The sequence below is a fragment of the Xyrauchen texanus genome, chromosome 2 (genome assembly GCF_025860055.1).
Source record: "Xyrauchen texanus isolate HMW12.3.18 chromosome 2, RBS_HiC_50CHRs, whole genome shotgun sequence".
Taxonomy (NCBI): Eukaryota; Metazoa; Chordata; class Actinopteri; order Cypriniformes; family Catostomidae; genus Xyrauchen; species Xyrauchen texanus.
This window is the reverse complement of record NC_068277.1, coordinates 8,003,491-8,030,434: the sequence shown is the minus strand read 5'-3', so window position 1 is coordinate 8,030,434 and position 26,944 is coordinate 8,003,491. Positions and strand designations below refer to the sequence as shown.

The window sequence follows — 26,944 nt, the reverse complement described above, 5'->3', positions numbered from 1 at the left end:
GTAGACATATTTCTTTATCACCTAAGGGGAAATTCAGAGTGATTCATTGATTTGGATGTCATCCTTTTTACAGGGGCCATGCTATCAACCACTGTTTCTGTGAGTGTCTCTTAGAGTTCTATAATGCAAGATGACTCGGATTTTGGGCCATATAAAAGTGGTCACCCGATATTGTTTTTCAATAGGTAATGCCTAAGCCACTTACGTTCTTCAGAGCATGGAGGCCTATGGCTAATACAATGAAAATATATACATAAATATTAAATGGTTACTCTATATTTACCCAGAATTCACTCAATATTGAAAACAACATGTGCACACTGAAGTTCAGATTTTGGTTAATCGACCAGCAGGCATGGTCATCGGCAGAGGCGATAATATCAAAATGGACAAATATTGGCCAAATAATCAGCCTGACCGATATATTGGTCTGTCACTACCCCACATGGCATAATGTCCTCAAAAATAACTAATTTGAACTTGGGATGCACAATATATCGGTGACCATTTTGGCATATTAGTGTTTTTAGTGTTATTATAATAATATTATTATTATTATTATTATTATTATTATTGGTATTGGTTTGATTCGGACAATCACGTTTAGCTGCCTGATTTAGCATGAATCGTGAAAGTCTAGATTGGAGCCTTAGTGTGGACACAAAAAAACTGGCTAAACAGTAATGGACTTCACACGTCCACAAGTATTTTTGCATCTGTCTGGCCAGTTCTATAATAAATGTTTCTCTTAACGTGCTAGTTGGACATCTTTGATCATTGGGACTAGGAATGGGCATTTTAGTCATTTTGTCTACTCGACTACTTGAAGTGATTTTACATTTATGCATTTGGCAGACGCTTTTATCCAAAGGGACTTACAGTGCACTTATTACAGGGACAATCCCCCCAGAGCAACCTGGAGTTAATTGCCTTGCTCAAGGACACAATGGTGGTGGCTATGGGGATCGAACCAGCGACCTTCTGATTACCAGTTATGTGCTTTAGCCCACCTCTCCGATTACTCACTTGACCAGAGACGTGTAACTATGGTATTTTTAATATGCCTCATTAAGCTGTCACACACCTGATGTGCATATGCTTCTCTAGAGTGTTCTCTGCCCCGGAATGAAAGTCACAGTGTGCTGTGTTGGAGCTTGATGCTTTAATGACTCAGAATCATGACATAATCGATCTAAACACATAAATGCACCAGACTTGAGCATTAGAGTCACAGATGCATTTAGGACCAAGGAGGTTTGGCTTATATGTGTGGCTGCATATATTAACAAATAATGCATTACATATTGACATGATTATGTTACATATAGACATAATGTAGTGTAAGGAAGATTGCCAGTGGCCCAAGTAAGGCCCAAGTACTGTATCCAATGGCATGGCTGAAGGTCTCCTGTGCGTTCTGTCTTATCGTGCGCATTAATTTAAGTAATTTTGTTACAATTAAATAACCGTATCATTCATTTTATGATCCCCATTTATTTTATCTGACTCCAATTATAAAAGTTTCCAAGCATATATTAATGTTCCAATCTTTATTATTATTATTATTAAATTTGGTTTAATATTTGATCCTCGTATTTAACTCCTATTTTATATTGTACTCGTTCATTCAGATTAGTCGTTTAGAGTCTCGTGCCGCCCATGTACGTGGACCTCACCGTCACAAATATGCCAGTATTGGTCATTAAAACAGTAATTGACTAAATCTTAATTAGAATGGTTGCTTACGCTTGCCCTTTTATCTAAAGGTAACATTATTTCTACCCAGAGGTCCTGACCACTACATTTACAAAGATAGACCTACAAAACCGAAGTTAAAATAGTTTTATATAATCAGTTCATAATTTGTACACTTAGCTAGACAATATTACAATAACCAGAGGTTTAGGCTTTGCAACGACTTCATGTTGTCCTAAACGGAAATTCCATATCGAGCCTGTACACTTGAAATAATGCCAATCTGTTAGTCGGAGCTCTTAAGTCTCAATCGGTGTGCCCCATGCTCCACACAGAACTGAGCTTTAGTCCGCTACTAAACTGGTTGTAGATTTGCGGAAACATGGACGTAATCTACTAAAGACAATCATTTCATTAAACTCAAATGTAACAATTTATTTACCAGGTAAAATATAATTCAAATTAGACAATATCAAGTCAGTTTAAACATTTATCAAAACATATGAAATAAGAATTGCAAACCAATTACAGTAATTGTCACAGTAATTGGGATATCTGACTACAGACTCGCCGAGCTCTTGGCCAACCTTCCTTAAATACCAAACGATTCTATAGTTTTTTTCAGATGTGTTTGTTTGAAGTTGTCCTGGATTTGGTTTACAATTTAGGGAGTTGTAAGTAGACCTTTTTAACTTGTGATTGAGTAGGTCGTTTGATGTTTACAAAGAATACACCTAATCTGCATACAGCATCTGGTCCCTGTGAGAGATTTGGGAGGGGCATATCCCTGATAGAATACGGTATTTTATTAAGTTCTTAAATCTTACTTGTGATTTCACTTTGCTGAAAGGGAATGAGACTGTTTTACCAGTTGCAATGAAACCTCTTGAATGATACCAAACATGATCAGAAAAACTTTTACATTACGTAACCGGATAAGTCAGAACTTAATTTTTGGTGACTCTAAAATTACCTGAGGTGAGGTATGTAAGAGAGGGGGCAGATGTGAGTGTGATTTGCATTTGATGGTACTTAATCAGTAGGGTGTGTTGTCTCGGGTGGAGATGCTCTTCTGTGTGAGTTTTATGACGTTGGTTCTTGCAGAGTTCTTTGACATTTACCGGAAAACGACTTTTTGGCATAGACGTCCTGGTGCCAGCCTTACATGTAGTACATATAGATATGTTACATGCATAATAGATATCTGATAATAAAGGATAACATAATGGCTCACACAACATAATGACCTAATACACAAAAAGACAGTAAACCATGAAATAAGCATTATAAATGGTAAATGGTCTGCACTTATATAGTGCTTTTTTTAACCTTGGAGGTTACCAAAGCGCTTTACACTGTGTCCCAATCACCCATTCACACCACACACACACACACACACACACACACACACACACACACACACACACACACACACACACACACACACACTCATACACCAATGGCGGCAAAGCTGCCATGCAAGGCGCTAGCCTGCCATTGGGAGCAACTTGGGGTTCAGTGTCTTGCCCAAGGACACTGCGGCATGTGGAGTCATGTGGGCCGGGAATCGAACCGCGAACCCTGCGATTAGCAGCCGACCCGCTCTACCAACTGAGCAACAGCCGCCAAACGATTAGCATCATAGAATGAAAAACTATCTATAAGAATCACGTGAAGACTGTTATACACGGATGTGGTTACTGTGAGTTCTCTATTCATTTTGGGATAGGTGGCAGGGGGGCTAAATGAAGACGCCTCTGCTTGTCAAGCTTGTTCACGACTATTAAATCGCATTTTCATGCAGGACTGTTTGCACACAGCAAGAAATACAATTTTATTTTATATTTTCATGGCTGCCGATTTTCTTTGACCAATCACAGGTGACCGTAATCGACTGGTTAATTCGCTTCATAACAGTCGGAAATCACTCTCTATTTGCTTTAACATTCACTATAAAAAGAATGCATGAACAAGTGAGTGTTTTAGTTCACAATCATTGTCTACCCACCAATCAGATTTATTGAAGCTAAGTTTTATTCATGGTTAAACTGTTTTATGGAGAAATAACACATGGAGATTATGGAGATACAATAGCAATATTAACATAATATTTTGTAATTGGGGAAGAAGGCAACAACAATAAATGTACTTCGGTAAAATGGATGCAAACAGTTTTGAATAATGACAAGGAGAGCCGAACTCTGCAGCATCTATCCATATATCCATCCATCCATTTTTATCTTATGTAGGTTCGTGTTGTGAGCTCAGCAGCATAAACTTTCTTTATTTCAAAGTATGCTTTCTTTCCCTTCAATCTCGCGAAGTACTTCCAAGTACAAGTGCTCTCGCTGTTTTTAAGCATCTTGTGCGTGACTGCTGCATTTATAAGCCCCCGTGTCAAGTTAAAAGGTCGTCAACAATGGTCACTAAATGGTGACTTTGACTGTTGCATCGAATGCAGTCTTGTGGAAGAGTGCCAAATTTTTTAGGGACCAAATCAGGTAAAAAATAACTTTTAAAAGCACTTCTCAAAACACCTTCATTCTTTTCCATTCGTTGTGCTGCATCTATTTTTTTTTTTTAATCATTTTGTCTGAATGGCCAATAACAAATCATATATCAAGATATTTATCTTTTTACCTCTTGGCAATATTTTTAAGAAATGTGGTATTCAATTCCAATGGTTTGCTTATGACAACTTTACCTGTCCTCCAAACATACCTCTACTTTTCCTCCATCTATCCTCTCAGATTGTGTAGTTGAAATGAAGGGGTGGTTTACATCAAATTTTCTTAAGTTAAATAGCTGTAAAACTGAAATTCTTCTTTTTGGCTCAAAAAACAATTTGGCAAAATCTAAATGTTGCTCAGTGAAAATATTGATGATTTTTCAGGTTAAAAGTTTGGGTGTCATCTTTTATAGTACTTTATCATTCGAACCACATATAAACATTGTTATTCGCTCTGCATATTAACTCATACGTAACATTAATCGACTTCGTCAGTCTCTTTCAGTAAAGAGCACCACGATTCTTGTTCATGCTTTTGTAACTTCCCTTATTGATTATTGTAACGCTTCTTTTTTTTTTTTTTTTTTTTTTTATGGTCTGCCATCATTTAAGATCTTCTGCACTCACTCTTGTTCTCCATCGAATTTGCACAACATCTATGGGGTCTAGAGCCTTTAAACATGCAGCTCTTTATGTCTTTGTAAACCAGTTTTGTGTTTATAAAAAGGGAAATCTGTGTATATGTGTGCAAAGTCTGCGCTGATGTTACAGGCTAGTCCAGAACTGCCTGGAATATTGTAGTGTGTAGTCTACTTGTGCTGGGGCTCTGATCTGGGGCCTGTATGTAGGCTGCATTGGTCTGTAGATGTCCTACAGCAGGGTTTGTGTCTCTGTGATGAATTAGCACTTGGGATAAGGTGGCACTCTGACCATGAGCATTTCCAGGATGTTCACTTAGCACTGTTATCGCATGATGTCTGAAAATCAGTAGCTGATTAAACTGCCTGGCAGACATGCTTGTGTAAGTCTACACCAGTGTCTTTGTCAGCTCTTTGAGAACCACACTGGAATAATACTGAATCAGCAGGGTCCCACATAAACTATCAAGTCCTGACCCCTCACCAAAGGAGTAGGGGATATAGTGTGTAGACCTTGATTAACTCAGAGATACGACTAGCCTGAAATCGTGAGGTTTTGCTTCCCCTTTTGTCCTCTTCCGTGTAACCCGACCCCGGAGGTCTACCCTCCCCCATGCATGACTGCTAGATTCTTCCATGATTTGATTCAATTTTGGTTGAGGAAGTCATGGATGCAATATCAAAACAATTGCCGATGCATCAAGATTTTTAAACTATGGCTTAAGGGCGCAAATCTTTTGACATAGATTAGGACTGCACAATTAACCAAATAAATACCATACTAATCATGATAAGTGTCAATTACAGCATTCCATTTAGGTCTAATCCCATTGTGTCGTTTTTTTTTTTTTTTTTTTTTTTGCAGTTTTGTAACCAATCGTAGACATGTACGTTGCTCTACCTTTCTAAATTCTTAAAAATTCCAATGTTGCAATTTGATTTTGCATGTTGCGTATTAGTGTCTTATTCTATTTGCAGGGTTTATACTGGCATGGAAAACCTGGAAATATAGGGAATTTCCAGGCCAAGAACAGAGATGTAAATTAATAAAATCTTAATGTTGTAGAAATTACAGTAACACTTTACAAAAAGGTTGTATTTTTGTTAATATTAATTCATTTAGTAGTTAACATGAACTAATAATGAACAATATTTTTACAGCATTTATTAATTTTGAGTAATGTGTGCACTAAATGAGACTATCTTTTTATTTATGCATTTCTTTATTTTGATAATGTCTTTGAAGTTGATCAAGTACTGAAAATAAAGTAGGAAGTTGTAAGGAAGTGGTCTTCCATAGCAAATTTGTACATTTTATTGCAAATTTGTCTGAACAATTTATAAATTAGCTCTGAACGATTAGTTCTAAAATTTTTCAGAATAACAATTATCTTCAAATTGTTCTGATCAAATGGTTTGTCTGCAAATAGCTCTTAATTAACGGTTTGTCCACAAATTGCTTTGAACTAAAGTTTTGTCCACAAAAGCTCTGCGCGAACGACTAGCCCGCAGGCGGCTCTGCGCGAACGACTAGCCCGCAGGCGGCTCTGCGCGAACGACTAGCCCGCAGGCGGCTCTGCGCGAACGACTAGCCCGACTAGCCCGCAGGCCGCACTGCGCGAACGACTAGCCCGCAGGCCGCACTGCGCGAACGACTAGCCCGCAGGCCGCTCTGCGCGAATGATGCTTTTATTGGAATGTCAAATGTCATGCTGGGACATCTTGGTACACATAACATGATGACATAAAAGAACCGCTGACATGTTTGGTTGATCCAGTGCATTGAAATGAACCATTCGAACTGATTTGCAGAAATGAGTCCGACATCCCAACATATATAGAATATCTGAACATGATATCTGAAGATTTCCTGAAAGACGACACATGGACATGTGCAGATATGATTCTCCGAGAAGTCCTCCTTTTAGTATGTTTCAGCTTGATGTCATGCTGTGATGTCACTGTCCTTTCAGCTCATTTGTATTCTTCTATGCTAAATTACTTTTTAGAAGGTCTGTGATATTAAAGAAGCTGTAGCACATATTGCACCTTCAGACTGAACAATAGATATTATATTATATGACTGACAAGAGGGTGTTAGTGATGATTACTCATCTTCATGCGCCACACCAAAGTAATGGTGTGATCAGTGCATTCTCTCTCTCTCTCTCTCTCTCTCTCTCTCATGCCTGGGCATGCAGCTCTCATCAGTGAGTAGAGGAGTGACATCACTGGTCCAGAGATCAGGGTCCATCCCATCTGCTCATATTGGCGTGTTATGATTACGCACACCAGTCTCGTATTCAAACTCCAATTCTAATGCTCTTATGGAGATACAATCAACATCACATGTTTAGTAGGGCTGGGTGATATATTGATTATTTACAATACATTACATTTTGGTCATGCTTTACAATAAAACAACATTGTGAATATTGTAATAATTTGAATGCTTTTTATTTGGACCTTAGATTTCTTTAAGATGGACCAAAAATACGGAGAGTTTGGAATTAATTTACATTTACATTTATGCATTTGGCTGATGCTTTTATCCAAAGCCACTTTCAGTGCACTTATTACAGGGACAATCCCCCCGGAGCAACCTGGAGTTAAGTGCCTTGCTCAAGGACACAATGGTGGTGGCTATGGGGATCGAACCAGTGACCTTCTGATTAACAGTTATGTTCTTTAGCCCACTACGCCACCACCACTCCATGAATTTCCACGAGTAATTCTTTCAAATGGTTTGTTTCAGTGACTAAGTATACATGGGCACCAGAAAGCGGCTTATTGCGACAAAGTTGTGTTCCCGCTTACGCGCACTGTATAAGCGGCATACTCTGTGCTTGCGTACACATGCAGCTTGGTCGTCTTTTTCCACTGCAACGTAATTTTCCCGTGATGCTTGTGTAAATAGCTGGGTATAGTTTACTGTGTATGTGCTTTTCCCACTGTACTCCCAGAAATGTTGAATTATTTCCGCTGTGTTGACTTGTTGTTGGGCTTCATTCTATGATGTTTTCTATCCAGACTGTTCATGCACATGCACACTCTTCTGAGACCTGTAAGAATGCCTCTTATGCGTTTACATGATCAGTTAAGCTGCGTTCTCTAGGTGCGTTAAACAGTTTTCTCTTAATCCCTTAAACGGCATAAGGAAATCGGTGTTCTCTTTTACATGATGTTTCAGAACTCATTCTTAAGTGCATGTAAACATGTTCACCGAGTCGGTTCACAACACTGATTCAAAGATTTGTTTGCTTCGTCATTCATTAATGGGTCAAACTTAAAGGAATGCTCCTGGTTCAATGCAAGTTCAGCTAAATCGACAGCATTTGTGGAATAATGTTGAATACCACAAATTCATTCCTGCTTTTTTTTTTTTTTTTTTAAAGAAAGTGAACGGGGCCAATTTTTGGAGGGTTTAATCACAGAAATGTGAAGCATATAATTTTATAAAAGCACTTACATTAATTCTTCAGTTAAAACTTGTGTTTTATTTGATCTGCAAAGTTCTTTAAATTGTCATTTTTACAGTCGTTTTAAGATTTGTTGACATGACATTGGCATTAAAACAAAGTTGTAATAATGGCAATAACTTTACATGGAAAAGGTTTGAAAGGGATTTTATCACACTAAAATCATGTTTACACTCATATCCTTTGTCTTGTGGTTATACTTTTGAAGAAGTGAATATTTTAATGTAAAAAAATTGGCCCCAATTCACTTCACTGTAAGTGCTCACTGTAACCTCCATTTGTTCTTTCTTTTTTTTTTTTTAAGAAAATGAGGAATAAGTCCAAATTTATTTTGTGCTAATCAACATTATGCCACAAGTGCTTTCGATTGAGCTTAACATGTAACATTCATTTAACAATAAAGTTTATTTGTTTATATTGTTATATTGTAAATGTATAATCTTTGTTAATGTTAATTCATAAAAAGCAATTAATCATGTTAGTCCATGTATACATTTATTGATGTAACACCTTGTGGAGTTTAATATAATTTAGTTGTACCTCTAGAGGGACAAACGATAAAGAACCTTATTATGTATTTATTAATGTTAACATATAAAACTTTTTATTTAAAAAATGTATTCACATATTTGGAAATTAACATTAAACAAGATTAATCTGTGCTGAAAAGGTATCGTTCATTGTTAGTTCATGTTAACTAACGTTAATAAATAAAACCAGAGACTCTTTAGCAGAGACGGGCCACTTCTTTTAAAATCAATGGGAGAAGTTGGAACGCTTAACAGTCAACGGATGTAGAAGGGAAGTCCCTCCTTACAGGTAAAAGAGCCAATCAGCTTTTAGATACAGAGATCGCATGTCAATCAACTCGAGAACACACATGTGCATAATCCATACAAACCGGGAAAATTGTGTATTTTGGTTTAATCTGATGTAAAGCAGCACAATTAATAATACCAGTGTTGTCAGAGTTTACTGCTGATTTTAAATATGTTCTTTGGCCATAATCTAGACTCGGTCTTTCCCCATTCAAGTAAATAGGAGCTGCACTTTCATGACTGGAAATAGCTTCATGGGAGCTTTCCAAAGATGGCCGACAGTGGAGTTGCTTGAAAGACTTTGATAACCATGTTGTAAATTGTTACCCAAAAATGTTTACAGAAGTCCCAACATGGAATTTTTCATATTTTTAAATGTTTTATTTACATATATTATTTTATTAATAATAAAAAAGATCATTTTATACTATCTTGGCAACAATGGCTGTAAGTTATGGTTCCTTTGATTTATAAAAAAAAAAAAAAAAAACACCATTTTAGTTCAAACTAGAGACTCATTGTATTTCATAACTTGAGATAGATGGGTTGTGTTTGTGGCACCACTTTGTTTTTGACACCACCCCCGTCAACTTACCATACCAGGGTTGGCCATAGGGAGCTGACAGGAAGTCAGAGCTCTGGCGTGGCATATTCCACACACAGGCAGATAAAACAGGGGAAGATAAAATGGCTACCAAGAATCCCATACTTCCCCCATCGGCCAGTGTGACAGTGCTCATTTCCCTGCAACCCAATCACTGGTTGGACCATATTGTCCAATTTTTGCTATTTCAGTGATGCAGTGGTGAATGTTTGTGCTGGAGCGCTCGAAGTAAAGTGGGCAATTTGTTAATCACGCTGCCCTGACTGCCACATGCATGCACGCGTGTGTTGTGTAGGAGTGGTACTGTTGAGGGCAGGATGTTCTAAAGGGAGGTAGAGCTCCACTGTCTCCGCATCCTCAAGGACAGCTTTGTGAATGACATAACACCACCCCTGGTGTTTATGTAATACACAACTATCCTCTCTGGCTTTCTTTCTCTTTCTAGTCTCTTAGGTCCCCTGAAAAGATCGAGGCTCATGATTTGTGAACTTAAACACTTTTCTTGTATCATCGGCGAACTCAGTCCACTTAAATACACAATGAATTTGATTCACTGACGTGTTGCAGTGCATGACTTTTAACAGTGACCTGGTATCCTTTACAAAAAAGAGCTGTGGTGGTACAATAGTATAGATCATTTCAAGGACATAAACAATAACCGAGAAATCTGACCCTGAAGCATTTCCGGTAGCAGCAACCCAGAACTGTCATAATAAAATGTCTAGCATGTCCTTTTTAGAGCCTAGCTAAAACGGAACAAATTAGATATTTGCAAAAACTGAAAATAAACGAGGTGTCATTAGTTGATCTTTTAAATAAGACTCTGAAAGTACATCAAACGTTTACCTGAATGGAGTTATATAGACGTGTTCATACTGAGCGTGTCTATGAGAATTGTATCATAGCTCACAATTATTTCCTCGGCAGAAAAATCAGGAATATTGGATTGCTCGTGTTATAATCAATGAAGCCGTTCATTAAAGCTGGTTACGTGTCCTGTTGACAAGGTAAGGATTTATTTTTTAATGATAAAAGTAATTTAACTTGCGCAGCTTCGTTCATTAGAATGGAAGCGATAGTCACTTTATGAGCTCTACCTCTCAAACTTACAGTTTACAGCATCCAGCTGTCTTGCTTCACTGAAGGGCTGCGTCTGTTTGTCATTTGCCTTTTTGGAGATTTCTGTTAAGTTCCAGGCATCCAGGGAGCGTTAAGCCACCGAACAACATAGTCCACATTTTAATAATGTTATCGTTTTAACGTTGGTAACTATGATTGAAGCGTCTTCTGCTGTTGTTTTGAATGAGGGTGTGTTCCAATCAGAAGTGATCCTTATGCCCTATTTCCTTAGAAGATTTTACCATCCACTGTGAGAGCTTTAATATGCTAAAAGGGGTGGGGATAAAAAATAAGGGTAAGTTAGAACTCACTTTTTAAGTACGTTTTAATGGAAATTCAGTTTGAAGTGACATTACAGCATGACTATCATTATTTTTCTCCCTTCAAAGTGCCCTTCGGAGGGTGATTAATCCCCATTTGGATTGCAATCTGAGTTTGCATCTAGAAGGAAACGTTCAAAGAACAAAAAGATGTCACTTCCTTGAACTGTCTTGAAATGGTCTGTACAGGGTTGTGATCTAATTATATTTTGTGGTATTTATTTACCAAGGCAAGAACCAATAACCCAATGTACAAACCTTTAAAGCTAAGTATTAAACTTCAGCACATAACTTGTAACGCACTGTTTGTGCCATGTCCTCTAGACTTGCATTAAAATAGGTACCCGAGCCATTTGTAGGGACCAGAATATCATAGGGACTTTAAGGTGGGCCCTTTTGAGCAAGTGAGCAACTACCTAGAACACCATTCCAACCATAAACCTTATTCACACTGGGCTCTTATCCCAGGATATTCTGCAGGATGCACATAAGCAGTTTTGTTCCATTCTTTTTTTGGAATCTTTCTTATTTCTTACTTTTCATAAATTTGTATCCTTTATTTTATAATTTTTTTTCTCCCAATTTGGAATGCCCAATTCTCACTACTTAGTTGGTCCTCATGGTCGTGCGGTTACTCACCTCAGTCCGGGTGGTGGAGGACAAGTCTCAGTTGCCTCCATTTCTGAGACAGTCAATCCAGGCATCTTGTCATGTGGCTTACGCAATCGCAATCCCCATTGAGAGCGAAAACCACTAATCGCAACCACGAGGAGGTTACCCTATGTGACTCTACCCTCCCTAGCAACCGGGCCAATTTGGTTGGAGTCACTCAGCACACCCTGGATTCGAACCTGCGACTCAGCATCAATACTCTCTGAGCCACCCAGGCCCAATACATTTTTATCCTTTACACCGACTAGTCAACTAGTTGTTACAGGTAATTACAGGTCTAAAAATATATGTAGTTTTGCATATCCCTAGTTTGATGACACCTTAAAGTACTTCAAAGAATACCATGTTATTGCCATGTTATCAGTCCAGAAAACAACGGTTATACCATGGTACTTGTTTTTGTAAGGTGTTGACAGTCTTCCACTATCATCAATACAGGCCCTCACTGTGATGTCCTTTTAGAAAACACTTCCTTATGAGCAGCTAATGTTTAAACCACTTGCCATAATTTCCCATCATACTGGCAGAACCCAACCACAAAAAAGGTCACACTCTCTTCTCTTCCTCAAGAAACTCTTGTACACTTCTCTTTTGTCTGTGGTTAATGTGTAGCTTTATAGTGTTGAACTCTGATATACCTCTGGACAGTGTTGCTATCGGGACTTGACTCCCTGATTCTGGCTGGCAATCAGCTTGGCAACTGATCAACCGCTCAGGCATGATAAATCAGACTCACTGGACGTGCCCAGTCATTGTCTTTGATTCTCTGGCTGAAATGGGGTTTGTGTGTGTGGTTAAATGTGCAGTGTGGCAGAAGCGAGAAGTGTCAGGGCATGCTGGTGTATGTGAACTAGAGGCAGCAAATCACATGGTTTCTCCTCTCCAGTCAGAGATCAGTGTTTAAGCAAGTGTATGTAGCCCCACTATCAAACAGACTTTCTGGCAGATGGCACTTTGTTGGCACATTGAGGACTCAAGTAGAACTGACTGGGAAAGCCAAACTTTAGCAGTGTCCTTCATGCCTAGGCCCACATCAGACATAGTTTACATCACATGAATAAATGTATTAAGCTCAAAATAGTTGTATCTAATTCATTATAAGGGTGTCAAATGAGGCTTTGTTTCAAGTTTAAAATCAAGTGGGAATTTTGGGATATAGCATAAAAAATTCTGGATGAAAACCCCAAAATGCACATAAAAAAGTGTTGATGCATGTTTTATTTCACTAGAACTAGGGTTGGGCATTTGTGAGTAAATTTGTAGCTGAGTACGAATAATCGATTACTAGACAATTGAAATGCCAGTTAAAATATCAAGTATGAAACAGACTTGACATTTATATTCTGTTTTATTCACAAACGTTACCAAGAATGGTTTTAAAATAATCTACTACAAACTAATAGTTTTCTTTTGGGGGGAAAATGAATTGAACAATATGCATTAATAATAATAATAAAAAAAAAGATTTTAAAATAACAGTAAAAAGCTGATGGCATTAGGGTAATGTACATATATAAATTCTGAGTCTACATAAAGACTATCAAATAATTTTTCATTTTGCATGTTATTAATCAGAAAAACAAGTGGTGAAAGTTGTATTTTAGCAAAATACGCTCTGCCCGTGTTCAGATATTTAACGCACATACCAGGGTTTCCATTAGACGGTAATGAAAGTTTTTTTAAATTTTTTTTTGACTGTTAAATGTCTTAATGTCCGACATATTCAAACATTGTTAGACACAATGTCCAGTGAAAATATTAACAAGATGCGTCAGCAACCCCTTTTAGTTGATGCCACAAGTGTACAGTGTGACGCCATGCCAGTAATAACAGCACTTCACTCCCACTTAGGTTTAAACTTTCCCAAAGCTTGCAGAGTCCTAATTTGTGACTACAGCAGGTTGTATCCCGCACACTGGCTAAAGCAGTCTGCATTATTACGGTCTCGCTAGCCTCTCTGAGAAGCTTCTCACTTCAGAATCACATTAAAGAGAGAAGGACACCAGGCTTATGTGAATCAATCAAGCATTTACTTGTTGTGAGGGTGGAACATTTGTAATGTGACTGTTCACCCGGAGTCATTACACTGACACACACCACCACAGCGCTTTACTCTCCGTGATAAAATGATGAGGAATGGACCTCTTAGTGCTATTATTTGATATATAAAAGATGGGACTTGTGATAGAAATCATGTATTTTCAGCACATTTTAATTACCACTGAAGCACGTCAATCCTTATCCATCACTCCGCTTTCCCCCGGAGTTCAAAGATGCACTGGACGCTGGCATTGACCCTGTGACGTGAATCATGAACGCAGCTTCACGATTGCTGTAGGAAAGCGGATAGCCACAGTCTACCAGCTGATTAATGTTGTGGAGGATTAAGGATTATAGTTTAAGAGATGTAATGCTCATTGCAATGAATACTAAACCTTTGGGGACTAAAGTCATCTTTACACAGCAAAGGTTGCACAGAAGCTGCATCTGAAGTGGCAGTTAAGTGTATTTTCACAGAGAAGGAATAAATGCTTATACACAGCAGTTGCAAATGCATAAATAATGTTATGAGATGAATATTTTAAATGTAAACTTATAGACATTTTAAATTAATAAAAATATGAATGAATACTCAACCAATGGGGACTAATTCTTTCAATAAGTCAACCTCCAAATTAGACTTTGGGAAACGTTTAATGTTACTTGAATAAGTGACATTTATATTGTGGAAGGCTTTGTTTGGAATTAATAGTTAATAAAGCATTATATTGTTAGATGTTTTTTGTTTTCTTTCCTAAGATTGTAATACATGCATTTTGACAGGAAAATAAGTCTATAATATTCGTATATACGCCGTCAAATTTCAGCATTTTCAAAATCTGCGATTAATCGTGATTTAAAAAATTTGATCAACTGACAGCCCTAGAAATTATATTACATAACCTAATGATTTTTTATTTAAATTTTTATTTATAAACTAAAAGATATGTGGCAAATTGCAGTGTATTTGTTTTGCTCCCATTGTAATTTGTTTTTAATTAGACGCTAATTCCATTAGTTTTTTATTTTTATTTATTTTTTATGGAAAAGCAGCTATAATGAACAAACATTTATTGTTAATTTGACTTGATCGTGTCATTATTAGCCTATATTGAATTCATAGTCCATCACGTTTACAGTGCAAAATAAACACCAAAATGAGATGAGGATTTTTTCCAATTTGTCCAGCAAACTTTATCATTCCAGGACACGTTGGCCAGCACCAATATTTCTTATCGTAAAACTCTGGCACATACCAGTCTGATAAGCTTCTGAGTTTCTCGTACCGATTCGCAATTTCTTTCCACCATAAAAACAGATCCTTGTTGTGGCAGGGCGGAGGGCGGGGCCGGGTCGTGATTATACACACCCGCTCCCTTATCAGGCTAATTAAGCCTGAGAGAGGGATAAAGGCCGATTGCGGGCAGTGGTGCGGGAGATAGAGATCGTTTAAGGACATCCTTAACATGTCCGTCATGTGTGTGTTTTGTCTGCTGGATGTTGGTGAGGGCGTTGACGACTTCGGCCAGTGGTGAAGACTCCATAGCAGCGCTCTCCTCCAAACCCGGGTTCTCGGCACCACTGTACTCCTCAACACCATGGGCATGTCCCTAAACGATCTCTCTCTCCCGCACCACCGCCCGCAATCGGCCTTCATCCCTCTCGGATGCTTAATTAGCCTGATAAGGGACCGGGTGTGTATAATCACGATCCGGCACTGCCCTCCGCCCTGCCACACTCGTCCATTGGTATGCATGACTAAAACTAGAACCGAATACCATTAGAATTCAATAAGAATCAAAATATTAAAATTATTGCCACACGTGCATCCACATCAACCCTCAGTGAACTCAATTGTAACTATGAGATTTGCTGAAAGATCCATAGGGTAAAGTACAGTAAAATTCAACGTTGCTCAAGGCATGCAAATGCACAAAGAAAAATACATTTGTGATATTCGAGTCTTGTTTTAAGTAGTCGACTAGCTGGTGCAGAAAGAGTACTCAATTAATCAATTACTCATGGACATCCCTAATAAGAACAAATGCCCAGAAACTCTATAATTCCTAGATGCGCATCAAAAAAAGCCATGTGACTTTGCCTAATAACTGGACTAACCAGTGGAGCAATATCATCACACAGCATCTCAAATTGTACACCGTTCATTCTGAAATGTCCTAGCCAAAGCATACAAATTATTGGCTGCACTTACCACCAGAACTGCCCCAGATATAAGGCATCTGCCACCGCTTGCAAGCAAACATGAGGTTTGGGAGTGTTTTGTCCATATATTGTATTCACAAGGAATTTGTTTAATGTAGTTCATTTAAAAGAGCCACAGTGTCTTCTGCAATTGATATAACTTCCACTTCCATTTTGTTCCAGTTCGCATTAATTAATTTCGGAACATGGATGGAAGTATGCCTAATGTACTGTACTTGAAATCTACAGCATACTAAAAATATTCATATTGGACAAGTGCCAAAATAATCAATTCTTGTATTTTCCAGCTGAAAGTATTATCGAATTAGCTGAAATATACAATATAATAAGCTAGTACACAGCGGAAAGTATAAAACTTCGTAAACAATGACTATTCAATTTATACAGAATCTGCATAGCTTTTTGTGTTACAAAGTTTCCTAAATAAACAGTGTGAAAAGATTCCAGAAAATGTTATTGTCCTGTGTTAAATGCCACAATCTCAGCCAATCAGAACATGTTAAACATGATTTTTTAATGTGTAGTTTTGGGGAACTGGATTCGGGACTATATATTTTTATCTTATAAGTGGCAGTGGGCGTGGCTACCTGGCACAATACTGCAGAAATAGAACCCAAGTGATCGACGAAATTATCATGTCGACCCAGATTAACATGGAGAAATGGCTTTTATCACCCGCTGTATCACGTCACGTCTGGTTTGGACATGCCATAATTCTGCGAGCACCTTTTATACAGGCATTCCTCCCAAATCACTTCTTGTGATTGCAGAAAATATATTGAAAAATGTCAAATCACCCTTTGGGCAAGTACAGTTGTTTTCATATATTCATTAGATTCATACATGCATTACTAAATGAACATTGTGTCCTTTAATTCCCACTCACATGTTCGAGCCGCATCAAGCAGTGGAGTGCCGACAGAAAGCTTGTGAAAGTGCTAATCACTAGAGATAGAAAAAGACCAACCACCGAATTCGTGTTATGTGAAGTCTGAACACAAGATGAGTCATGCGCAGGCCAACAGTGTGTTCTATTCTCATGGGTGTTACAACAACACACAATGAGCCGTGTAGGCTCAGCCTAAAACTACCCACATCGTCCTCCATAGAGGCACAGAGTTTAGAGATGTATGCTTTGACATCAACATGTATTTTGCATTTTGTGGAAGATTTTTTTAGAAGAATTGTCCATAATATCTGCTGATTTTAGCGATAGCATTAGGATAATTCTGGTTTCTTGTTTTCTAGCTTCATTTACTAGCGATCCCTGCATTCATTGATGCGAGGCAAAGTGCTAAGCCAACATTTAATTTACATACTTGGTCAATTTCGTCCTCACAGTGCTGCCATCTAGTGTCTGGATGAACATATTGCTTTAATGATCAACTTGGGATCGGCATGGTAGTATTCGTTGAAGTACCATGTAAATACCAGGGCTCAACAATAAAGATCGTCCACTGGCCTGAATATATTTATAATATGAAATTACGAGATTGTCTTGTGTTAGTCCTGGAAGTATCAGTATGAATGCGACAAATCATTATTTTTTCTGCAAATGTGTTTTAATACATTTATAGCTGTCATGGAGTATTATTGCTGAAAACCGAATAAGTTTTGTACCATTTTGTCTAATATTTATTTAAATTATAATAATATACCAACATTTTCAAAGAAGGAAAACCCTGATAATCATTCAGTACAATGATATATTTCAACGTACCATGGTATTAAAATCTGATACAATCACTGTACCATGGTAAAGTACTTTTTTGAATGGGTCTTGTGACAGAATTTGTAAAACTAATTTGATAAAATTTTTGATTCAATTTCACTGAGAGCGGAAGCATTAGGTCATTAAAGAGTTTACACTTTTTACATGCATCATGTAATAAAGTTTTGTGTCTTTCAATCTCTCTCTTTCAGTTGAAGGTCTGCCTCAGGTCTATTATTTCGGGCCCTGTGGGAAATACAATGCCATGGTTCTGGAGCTGCTGGGTCCCAGTCTTGAAGATCTCTTTGACTTGTGTGACAGAACATTCTCCCTCAAGACCGTCCTGATGATTGCCATTCAGCTGGTGAGTGCATGGACAACCTTTTTAAAGGGGTCATTCCTACCTTTTTAAAAATTATATTCGTTTTATTCCCCTGAGGTTTCCCTTAGGCTTTTATTTAGGGATTCACCGATATGAATATTTTTGATACTGATGAATTGGATCTGTTGAACACATGACAGGCCAACATTTTAAGAAAGAAAGCCACAATAAAAGATGAATAGAAAATACAAAAGACACAAAAAAATTACTAAATATGATAACATGATGATTGATATGAAAACGGTTATTTGGTACTTTTGCAGTTCAAAACAACAGAACTCACATTTTACTTGTATGTACTTAAAATGATAAAATCATTACAAATTAATACTATGCATATTTTGGGCAATTCCATGGAAATGTCAACCACATCATGGAAAAATAAAAAGTTTTAACCCCCTTTCTAAATTATGTGTAGTGTTATTATAGATAATGCCATCTAGACCGCTAGAGGGCGCCGCATGCTTACACAGCGCTGACTGAATTGCTGAATACAGACTATATTTTAAAATGCGACATTTTAAGGTATAGTAATCATGCAAGGCCATATTTCAATATCAGTTTTAATTCAATCAATCGTGCAGAATGAATGGATATCATTCCAATGTCATAAAAGTCAAAGTCTGCTGGTTTCAAAATGTTTTCGGTAGTTTTCCTCATCATGTAGCCGTGCTGCTTTTACAACTGACATGTCTGCAACGCAGTTTTTTTTCCCTCATTAAAGCTGCTCTATGTAAGTTTTTTGGTAAAAATGAACACATTGCCATTATTGATTGAGTACATCAACAATCAGTGTTCAAAACAATGTCCTTACCTTACCCCAATTCACTACGGTTTGCCTATAAAAATTATTTGTATTTCGGGTTCGATTTGGTGCAAAATCACTGGCTTATGACTTATATCCTTGCATCATTAAGCCATGTCTGCACACACAGGAAAGACTTGCCGGCTGTGTCATGTTCCGCCTGGAGAAACAAACTACGCTGTTCAACTCAGCTTTAATGTGAGAATGAAAAATTATAGAAATTAAATATTACATGTTCTTAGGAGTGCCAACCCTTTTAATTATGGTGGCTTTTATTATTTCTGGATTTGCATTTGAATTGACAGTTTTTTACAAGGCGTGTTACTGATTAATTATAAAAAAAAAAATTGGTTTTTCATATAATTTTCATGCTTATAACCAATGGTTTTATTTAGGTCAATAATGGGCCGATTAAATATCAGCAGCTGATACATCTGTGCATCCCAACTTATCATTTTACTAAAGTTATTTTGTGCTAAAACAGTCATAATATCATTTTCCACTCCCTCTTTGACCCTTAAAATTAAAAAAGTCGTTTTTTTTTACTTAAACTGTTTATTATCATATTGTTGTTGCCACCATTTTCAGTGTCGTTTATCATGTATAAAGGGTTATAGTTACTTCGCTTAACTTTGGGCCAGAGAACACCCCTTTCACATGATAAAATCACTGTATTGCACAGCCTCTTGTGGCTTATTGCTTTGATTTGCACTGGGAACCTTACAGTATGTTTTCATTGTATATGAAGCATTTTTATTTAATGCGATTTTGGAAAATCTCAAAAGGAATGACCATTTGAACATCCTTATGATATTACTGCTTTAATTCACTCAACTGATTCATTTTCAGTGCATCACATGAATAGCTTTGGTTGGTTTATGCCTTTCAATGTCAGTGAGTGTAACATGCATCCTGTGTTGAATTTCCACAGATTTCCCGCATGGAGTATGTGCATTCTAAAAACCTCATCTATAGGGACGTGAAGCCAGAGAACTTCCTCATCGGCCGACAAGGAAACAAGAAGGAGCACATCATTCACATTATAGACTTTGGCCTTGCGAAAGAATACATCGACCCAGAAACCAAAAAACACATTCCATACCGGGAGCACAAGAGCCTCACCGGCACGGCTCGATACATGTCTATTAACACTCACTTGGGGAAGGGTAAGTATCTGATACCTCCCTAGTCTGCGCCTATAATGGGATGAATTTAAATTTGACATGGAATTTAGCATGCCACAATCTCCACTCTCTTTTGTGGCATTTTGAATCCACGAACCAAAACCATGGATTTCCTTGTAAATACCTTGGCATATGATTATGGTGATCATTCAGTACGATGGTATACAGTGGCGCTTAAGAAGTTTTTGGACACAAATGTATGAATGTTTTTGCATTATGTAATAAAATATCAAACCAAGTGACATATGTATACAAATGGTGCTAGATAATTTTTTAGATTACTAAGCTATATTTGTTGTTACTTTTAACCAACTGGTCCCAAGATCTTTTCTAGTGGATATATGAAATCGGTTCCCCTCAAGTTCACACAAGTGTCCTAATGTAACCACAGGTGTCGTTCATTACATTAACTATGCATATGTTCCACTAACGTTTGACAATTAAGAAAGTGTCCTATAGGGGGGCCTGGGTAGCTCAGCTGACTACCACCCCTGGAGTCGTGAGTTCGAATCCAGGGAGAGCTGAGTGACTCCAGCCGGGTCTCCTAAGCAACCAAATTGGCCCGTTGGCCAGGGAGGGAAGAGTCAAATGGGGTAACCTCCGCGTGGTCGCTATAATGTGTGGTTCTCGCTCTCAGTTGGGGCACTTGGTGAGTTGTGCGTGGATGCCGTGGAGAATACCGTGGGCCTCCACGTGTGCTACGTCTCCGCGATAACGCACTCAACAAGCCACGTGATAAGATGCGTGGATTGACGGTCTCAGACGCGGAGGCGACTGAGATTCGTCCTCCGCCACCCGGATTGAGGCAAGTCTCGACTCAACCATAAGGACTTATAGCGCATTGGGATTTGGGCATTCCAAATTGGGGAGAAAAAGCTAGAAAAAAAACAAAATGTCTTATAAAAGTGTTGGTATATAATTTAGATGTTGTGTTGATTTGACCGTTTATTGTTATTTTGCAGAGCAAAGTCGGAGGGATGACCTTGAGGCGTTGGGTCACATGTTCATGTATTTCCTCCGAGGTAGTCTCCCCTGGCAGGGATTAAAAGTATGTTGAGCCAGCCTTCTATCTCAAACCATTAATAATTTTGTTAATCAGAATGCCAAGACTGAGATGTTGATTTTCCTTTCGCAGGCTGACACATTAAAAGAACGCTACCAGAAGATTGGGGACACAAAACGAAACACTCCCATTGAGGTTCTCTGTGAGAACTTTCCTGGTGAGGTGCCCTGAAAAGACATCATCTTATTCTCTCATATCAGCTATGCTTATATTCAACATGAAATCAACTCTGGAATTGAATGCCTACACTTCACGGTTCAATACATTCCTGATAAATAAATCTATTATCTCATCTCAGGTTCCTAGTTAGTCTTTTCTTAAAAGAGACTAAACAAAAAAGACTAAATTAATAAATAAATAAATGTCATTATTAACTCATCCATCCATCCATCCATCCATCCATCCATCCATCCATCCATCCATCCAATCCATCAATCCATCCATCCATCCATCCATCCATCCATCTATCCCTCCCTCCCTGGATCGCAGTCTAAGCAGGGATATCCAGCCAGTTAGCCACTCTCCAGGGAGGATACCGAGGCATTCCCAGGCCAGCCTAGAAATATAATCTCTCCAGCTGGTCGTGGGTCTGCCCCAGGGTGTCCTGCTGGATGGACATGCCCGTACTACCTCTACAGGGAGGAGTCCGGGTTGCATCCTAGAAAGATATCCGAACCACCTCAACTGGTTCCTTTCGATCATTTTTTTTTTTTTTTTTGGTCGTAGTCCTTTTAAAATTAGCCAATATTTAGTCATGCCTTTATTAATTTTTGTCCGTTTTTCTCTGACTAAAATAGCATATAATTTGTCAACGAAAATAATATATTTTAATTTATGATAATGTGCAAAATGACAAAAATGTAAAACTGTAACAGCCCAAACTTTTATGAAATATTGAAACGTTTAGAAAACATTTGTAAGCATTTTATTCATTTAAATGTCATTATTCATTGATGTTTAAGGCCTGTTTGTGTATTGATCTAATATGATTTATTGTGGATTCACATATTTGAGTGCCAACTATGATACAATATGTTGAGAGACAATGTCATTGCATGCATAAAAAGCTGAGCTGCCTGCTTTGAAACTATTTAAATTGATCATTATCTTTTAATGAAAGTTTCTTTGGGTTTGTCATGTGAGTGGTGAATTTCAAATAATTGTCATGGCGCATAGAGGATACATTTTTTTATAACTTTGTCGTCATTTGTAATTTCAGAGGAGATGGCCACCTATCTACGCTATGTCAGGCGGTTGGATTTCTTTGAGAAGCCGGATTACGAATACTTGCGGACCTTGTTTACGGAGTTGTTTGAACGAAAAGGATATACCTTTGATTACTCTTACGACTGGGTTGGCAGACAGATTGTGAGTTAACCTGCTTAGAAGGGCAGTTCTGGGCAGTGGTGGCTCAGCGGTTGAGGCTCTGGGTTACTGACAAGAAGGTCAGGGGTTCAACCGCCAAGATGCCACTGTTGGGCCCTTGAGCAAGGCCCTTGACCCTATCTGCTCCAGGGGCGCCATATCATGGCTGACCCTGTGCTCTGACCTCAGCTTAGCTGGGATATGCGAAAAAAAGATATTCAATGTATAATGTGTGACAAAAATAAAGGCTGCTGCTGCTTAGAAAGATTTTCTGCATTCTACTCAAGTGTGTTCCAGGACCTAGTGAGCTACCTTGCTGTCTAATGCCTACATAGACAGCCACTTTTTGAAATGCTCTACATAGGAAAACAGCAACTTCACATGTCAAACAAATGGCTCTTTAAGCTCTCAAGAGACTCACAATTGATTCAGATAGAATTTGATGTTTGCATGTTAAGCTAGCGCGATGCTCTTAAAAGCATCAAATGCTCAGAATCCACACATATTGGGTAAATAATAATTTTCTTTTTTTAATTAGACTGAACTATTTCTCTTGACTCCATCTTGGGTGAATTTTTTTCTCCCTATGATGTCTAAATATCTAGAAAGGCAGCTCACTAAGTCTCTGGTTAGATTCATTTCTGACTGTGAATCTGATGTTTAATATGTTTTCATGTGTCTCTCACAGCCCACGCCAGTGGGGTCGGTCCACGTGGACTCAGGGGCATCGGCCATCACGCGTGATAGCCACGCACACAGAGACCGACCCTCCCAGCACCAGCCCTTAAGGAACCAGGTAAACAAGCCCTGCTCCACAGGAACTTGGGACCATTAGGATTTTCTGCATCACAACATTATTTTCATGTCAAATCTCACATATTGCAATATATTAGATTGAATGTTAGATCATCCATCCTGCTGAATAAATGTTACATCATCCATTCTGACCGACAATGCCAGGAATGTTAGATCTATTCTCCCACTAGACCTCTCTCTCCATAAGAAGATATCCAAATATCAGTTCTCTTTCATATCAAAAACCAGTCAACATCAATAGCTCATGTTAACGGGATAGTTCACCCAAAAATGAAAATTCTCTCATCATTTACTCACCCTCATGCCATCCCAGATGTATATGACATACTTTCTTCTGCTGAACACAATTGAAGGATTTAAGATTAATATTTCAGCTCTGTAGGTCCATAAAATGCAAGTGAATGGTGGCCAGAACTTTGATGGCCCAAAAAGCAAATAAAGGCAGCGTAAAAGTCCATAAGACTCCAGTGGTTAAATCCATATTTTCAGAAGCGATATGATAGGTATGGATGGGAAACGGATCAATATTTAAGTCCATTTTACTATAAATCTCCACTTTCACATTCTTCTTTTGTTTTTGTAAATTTGCATTCTTTGTGCATATCGCCACCTACTGGACAGGGAAGATAATTAATAGTATCTGAAAGATAGGATCTGTTTCTTACCCACACTTGTCATATTGTTTCAGAAGACATGGATTAAACCACTGGAGTCATAGGGATTAATTCTATGCTGCCTTTATGTGCTTTTTGAACCTTCAAAGTTCTGGTCACCATTCACTTGCATTGTATGGACCTACAGAGCTGAAATATTCTTCTAAAAATCGACATTTGTGTTCAGCAGAAGAAAGTAAGTCACAGACATCTGGGATGGCATGAGGGTGAGTAAATGGGAGAATTTTCAGTTTTGGGTGAACTAGCCCTTATCTCTTCTACCAGCTCAAGAGCTAGGCAAAGGCAGCAAGGGAATATAAAATGTATTGAATAATCTCAGTTGCGTTTTTCTGAATGCCCAGTCTGCCTGTCTTACCAGTACAAATTCAACAAGTGCTATTATACCAAGGAAAGACGATGGAAAATTACTGGTTCACAACATCGTCCTGTGACATTGAAGACCTTGAAATGGAGTACAAAACTCTTAATCTCCAACATGTGAAGACAATATTGCTCACTTGATCAGAAATAATAATGTGTCACATGAGAAAGAAACACGTAAAACAGAGATGTATTTTTGCTCTCTTGAAAGTGCACACACACTCCGATTCCCATTTAAAAACTCAAATTAGATCATTAGATCCATCAATAATAAATCCCTTTTTTCATTTTAGTAGTGCAAAAATGATATAGCTAAAATTGAGGTATTTATATATCATAGTATTTGTTGTACTGACTTTTATTTATGCTAATTTCCCCCCCTGCCTTATTCTAGTAATGAGAATTTGAGTGGTAAAAGTAGCTTTAAGGAATAAAAATTTTTTTTTTTCATTTTTATTTTAAAGTAAGGAGTGACAAGTCGAAATCAATTTTTGTGGTCATCTACATTATGCAACAAATGCTTTACTAAACTAAATATATTAATGTTGATTTTTTTAATAATTATTTTTATTTGTAAAAATGTGACCTGAACATGTTTTATGAGACCAAAATATTACTGCATCACAGCACACTTTATGGATCGAGCTGTTGGTGGAGATGATTTCAGAGTTTTAATGCAGTAGCTTTAAATGAAAGCATCAGACAGGGTGGCACTGCGCTCCCACTCAACACACTGGCTGCTACAGCATGCTCTGCTTCAATGTATCGTGCATCAGAGTGCATGCTGGGTTTAGAAATTAGTTAATACTATAATGTTTACACTTATCCTATTTTTTACATTGATTCATTTGCTAGCTTTTGTAACTCGCTTTTTCTGCCTCTTATGGTTTGCATGTGCAAAGTAGCTTTGCACATCTCACAAATTTGCCCTTTGCTAAATTAGAATTTTGGCTTTTAAAAGAAAGTCCCGGGAAGTGAATTTGGAGTGGACAGAATTTAAGGTTAAGACATGTTGGCATCATATATCTAAATGGATACTGATGTTATCACTCACCCATATGTTATTATTTCAAACTCAAATGTCTTTTTACTATAAAATGTAAATGGAGAATATTATGCTGAATTTTAGCCTGTCACCATTCTCTTTGATTAAATGGAAAAAAGATGCAATTAATGTGAATGGTGACTGGGGTGAGTAAACATTGACAGAATTTTCATTCTTGGGTGAACTACCCCTATTTCCAATAGTGTGAACTCAGTGTATGTCTATATTCTTATGGGTCTTGTGAGAGACGAAAAGTGGAGATCTATTTAGAACACTTTGGCTTACAATAGCTAATATTAATGGAATTTGCTGTGGCAAATTACTAAGCATCGTTATTACTATCGGTCATACGCCCAGTGTACACTGGACGTGAGCGGTGCAACGCATCACTTCAAAAGCAAATTGCTCCCTTTATAATCAATGATGCTGTCTACCCTGGATGTGACCGTTATGCTGCTTTGCACTGACAGTTTGTGGACAGCCCATTTAATATCTGACACGCTGCACGTGCTTGATGATACAGCTGATAGACCCAGTTTCCACCTGGTATTAAGATGCATTTCGATTGAACCTATCATATGTGGTCAGCCCTAAATACAGGTCTAAATGGGGTCTAAAACGTTTTGTGATCGGATCACCAAAACCTCGTTTGATTGTGGTCTAAATCGTGTGTGACCACATTGCATTTGAGGTGTAAATGCTTATCCATCCTGTAAGCGTCCCAGCAGCAGTGAAGCACCGCCCCTTGCCTGTCAATCAACCACTGCGGTAAAACAAGAGTGTAAACTTTGCCGTTTACAAGCGGCTTTAAAAGAAAATAACCGTCCAATCGGAAAATTGTAAAAAGCGGATACATACCCAATCACGAGAGCTTCGAGGATCTTCTTTAGTGTGTCTGATATCAACACAGATGACAAGCACGAACATCTGAAGCTCCTTTAATACAGGTAATTCACTAAACGTAGTTTATTATCATGCAGTAACACACTGATATAGTGATTGACGTACTGTATGTTGTCATGAAACAGAGACCCTCCTAATCCGAACAGGAGATGCACGTGACCAGTTGTAAATGGCGATGTGTCTCACCTGACCACATGTGATCGGATCACCTGAGACGCATCATATTACCAGTTTGAAATGGGGTCATAGTCGGTGCACGTCATTTTTTTCTAGATCTATCACTTCAACGCGTCCAGGGTTGACAGCCTCAATTTACATTTTGCATTTATTCATTTAGCAAATGCTTTTATCCAAAGCGACGTACAAATGAGGAATACAACAGAAGCTATTTATCCAAAGGAGGCAGTAATTAGATAAATGCTGTAATACAAAGTTGCAAATTGCTCAGAGAAATAGAGATGAAAGTGCAAGACGGTGAAAATACTTTTTTATCAGTCAGTATACACATCAGTCGCATTA

At 38.0% G+C, this 26,944-nt stretch overlaps 1 protein-coding gene across 2 annotated transcripts in view; it reads left to right on the top strand.

Annotated features, from left to right (window-relative positions):
* Positions 1–26,944, top strand: part of LOC127657877 (casein kinase I-like) — a 72,607-nt gene that overhangs the window by 24,970 nt on the left and 20,693 nt on the right. For both annotated transcript variants that reach the window (XM_052146843.1, XM_052146834.1), the window contains exons 5-10: positions 18,041–18,192; positions 19,947–20,181; positions 21,162–21,247; positions 21,335–21,419; positions 22,482–22,630; positions 23,316–23,423. In XM_052146843.1, coding sequence (XP_052002803.1) covers positions 18,041–18,192; positions 19,947–20,181; positions 21,162–21,247; positions 21,335–21,419; positions 22,482–22,630; positions 23,316–23,423 — 815 coding nt within the window. The remainder of the gene's footprint in view (positions 1–18,040; positions 18,193–19,946; positions 20,182–21,161; positions 21,248–21,334; positions 21,420–22,481; positions 22,631–23,315; positions 23,424–26,944) is intronic.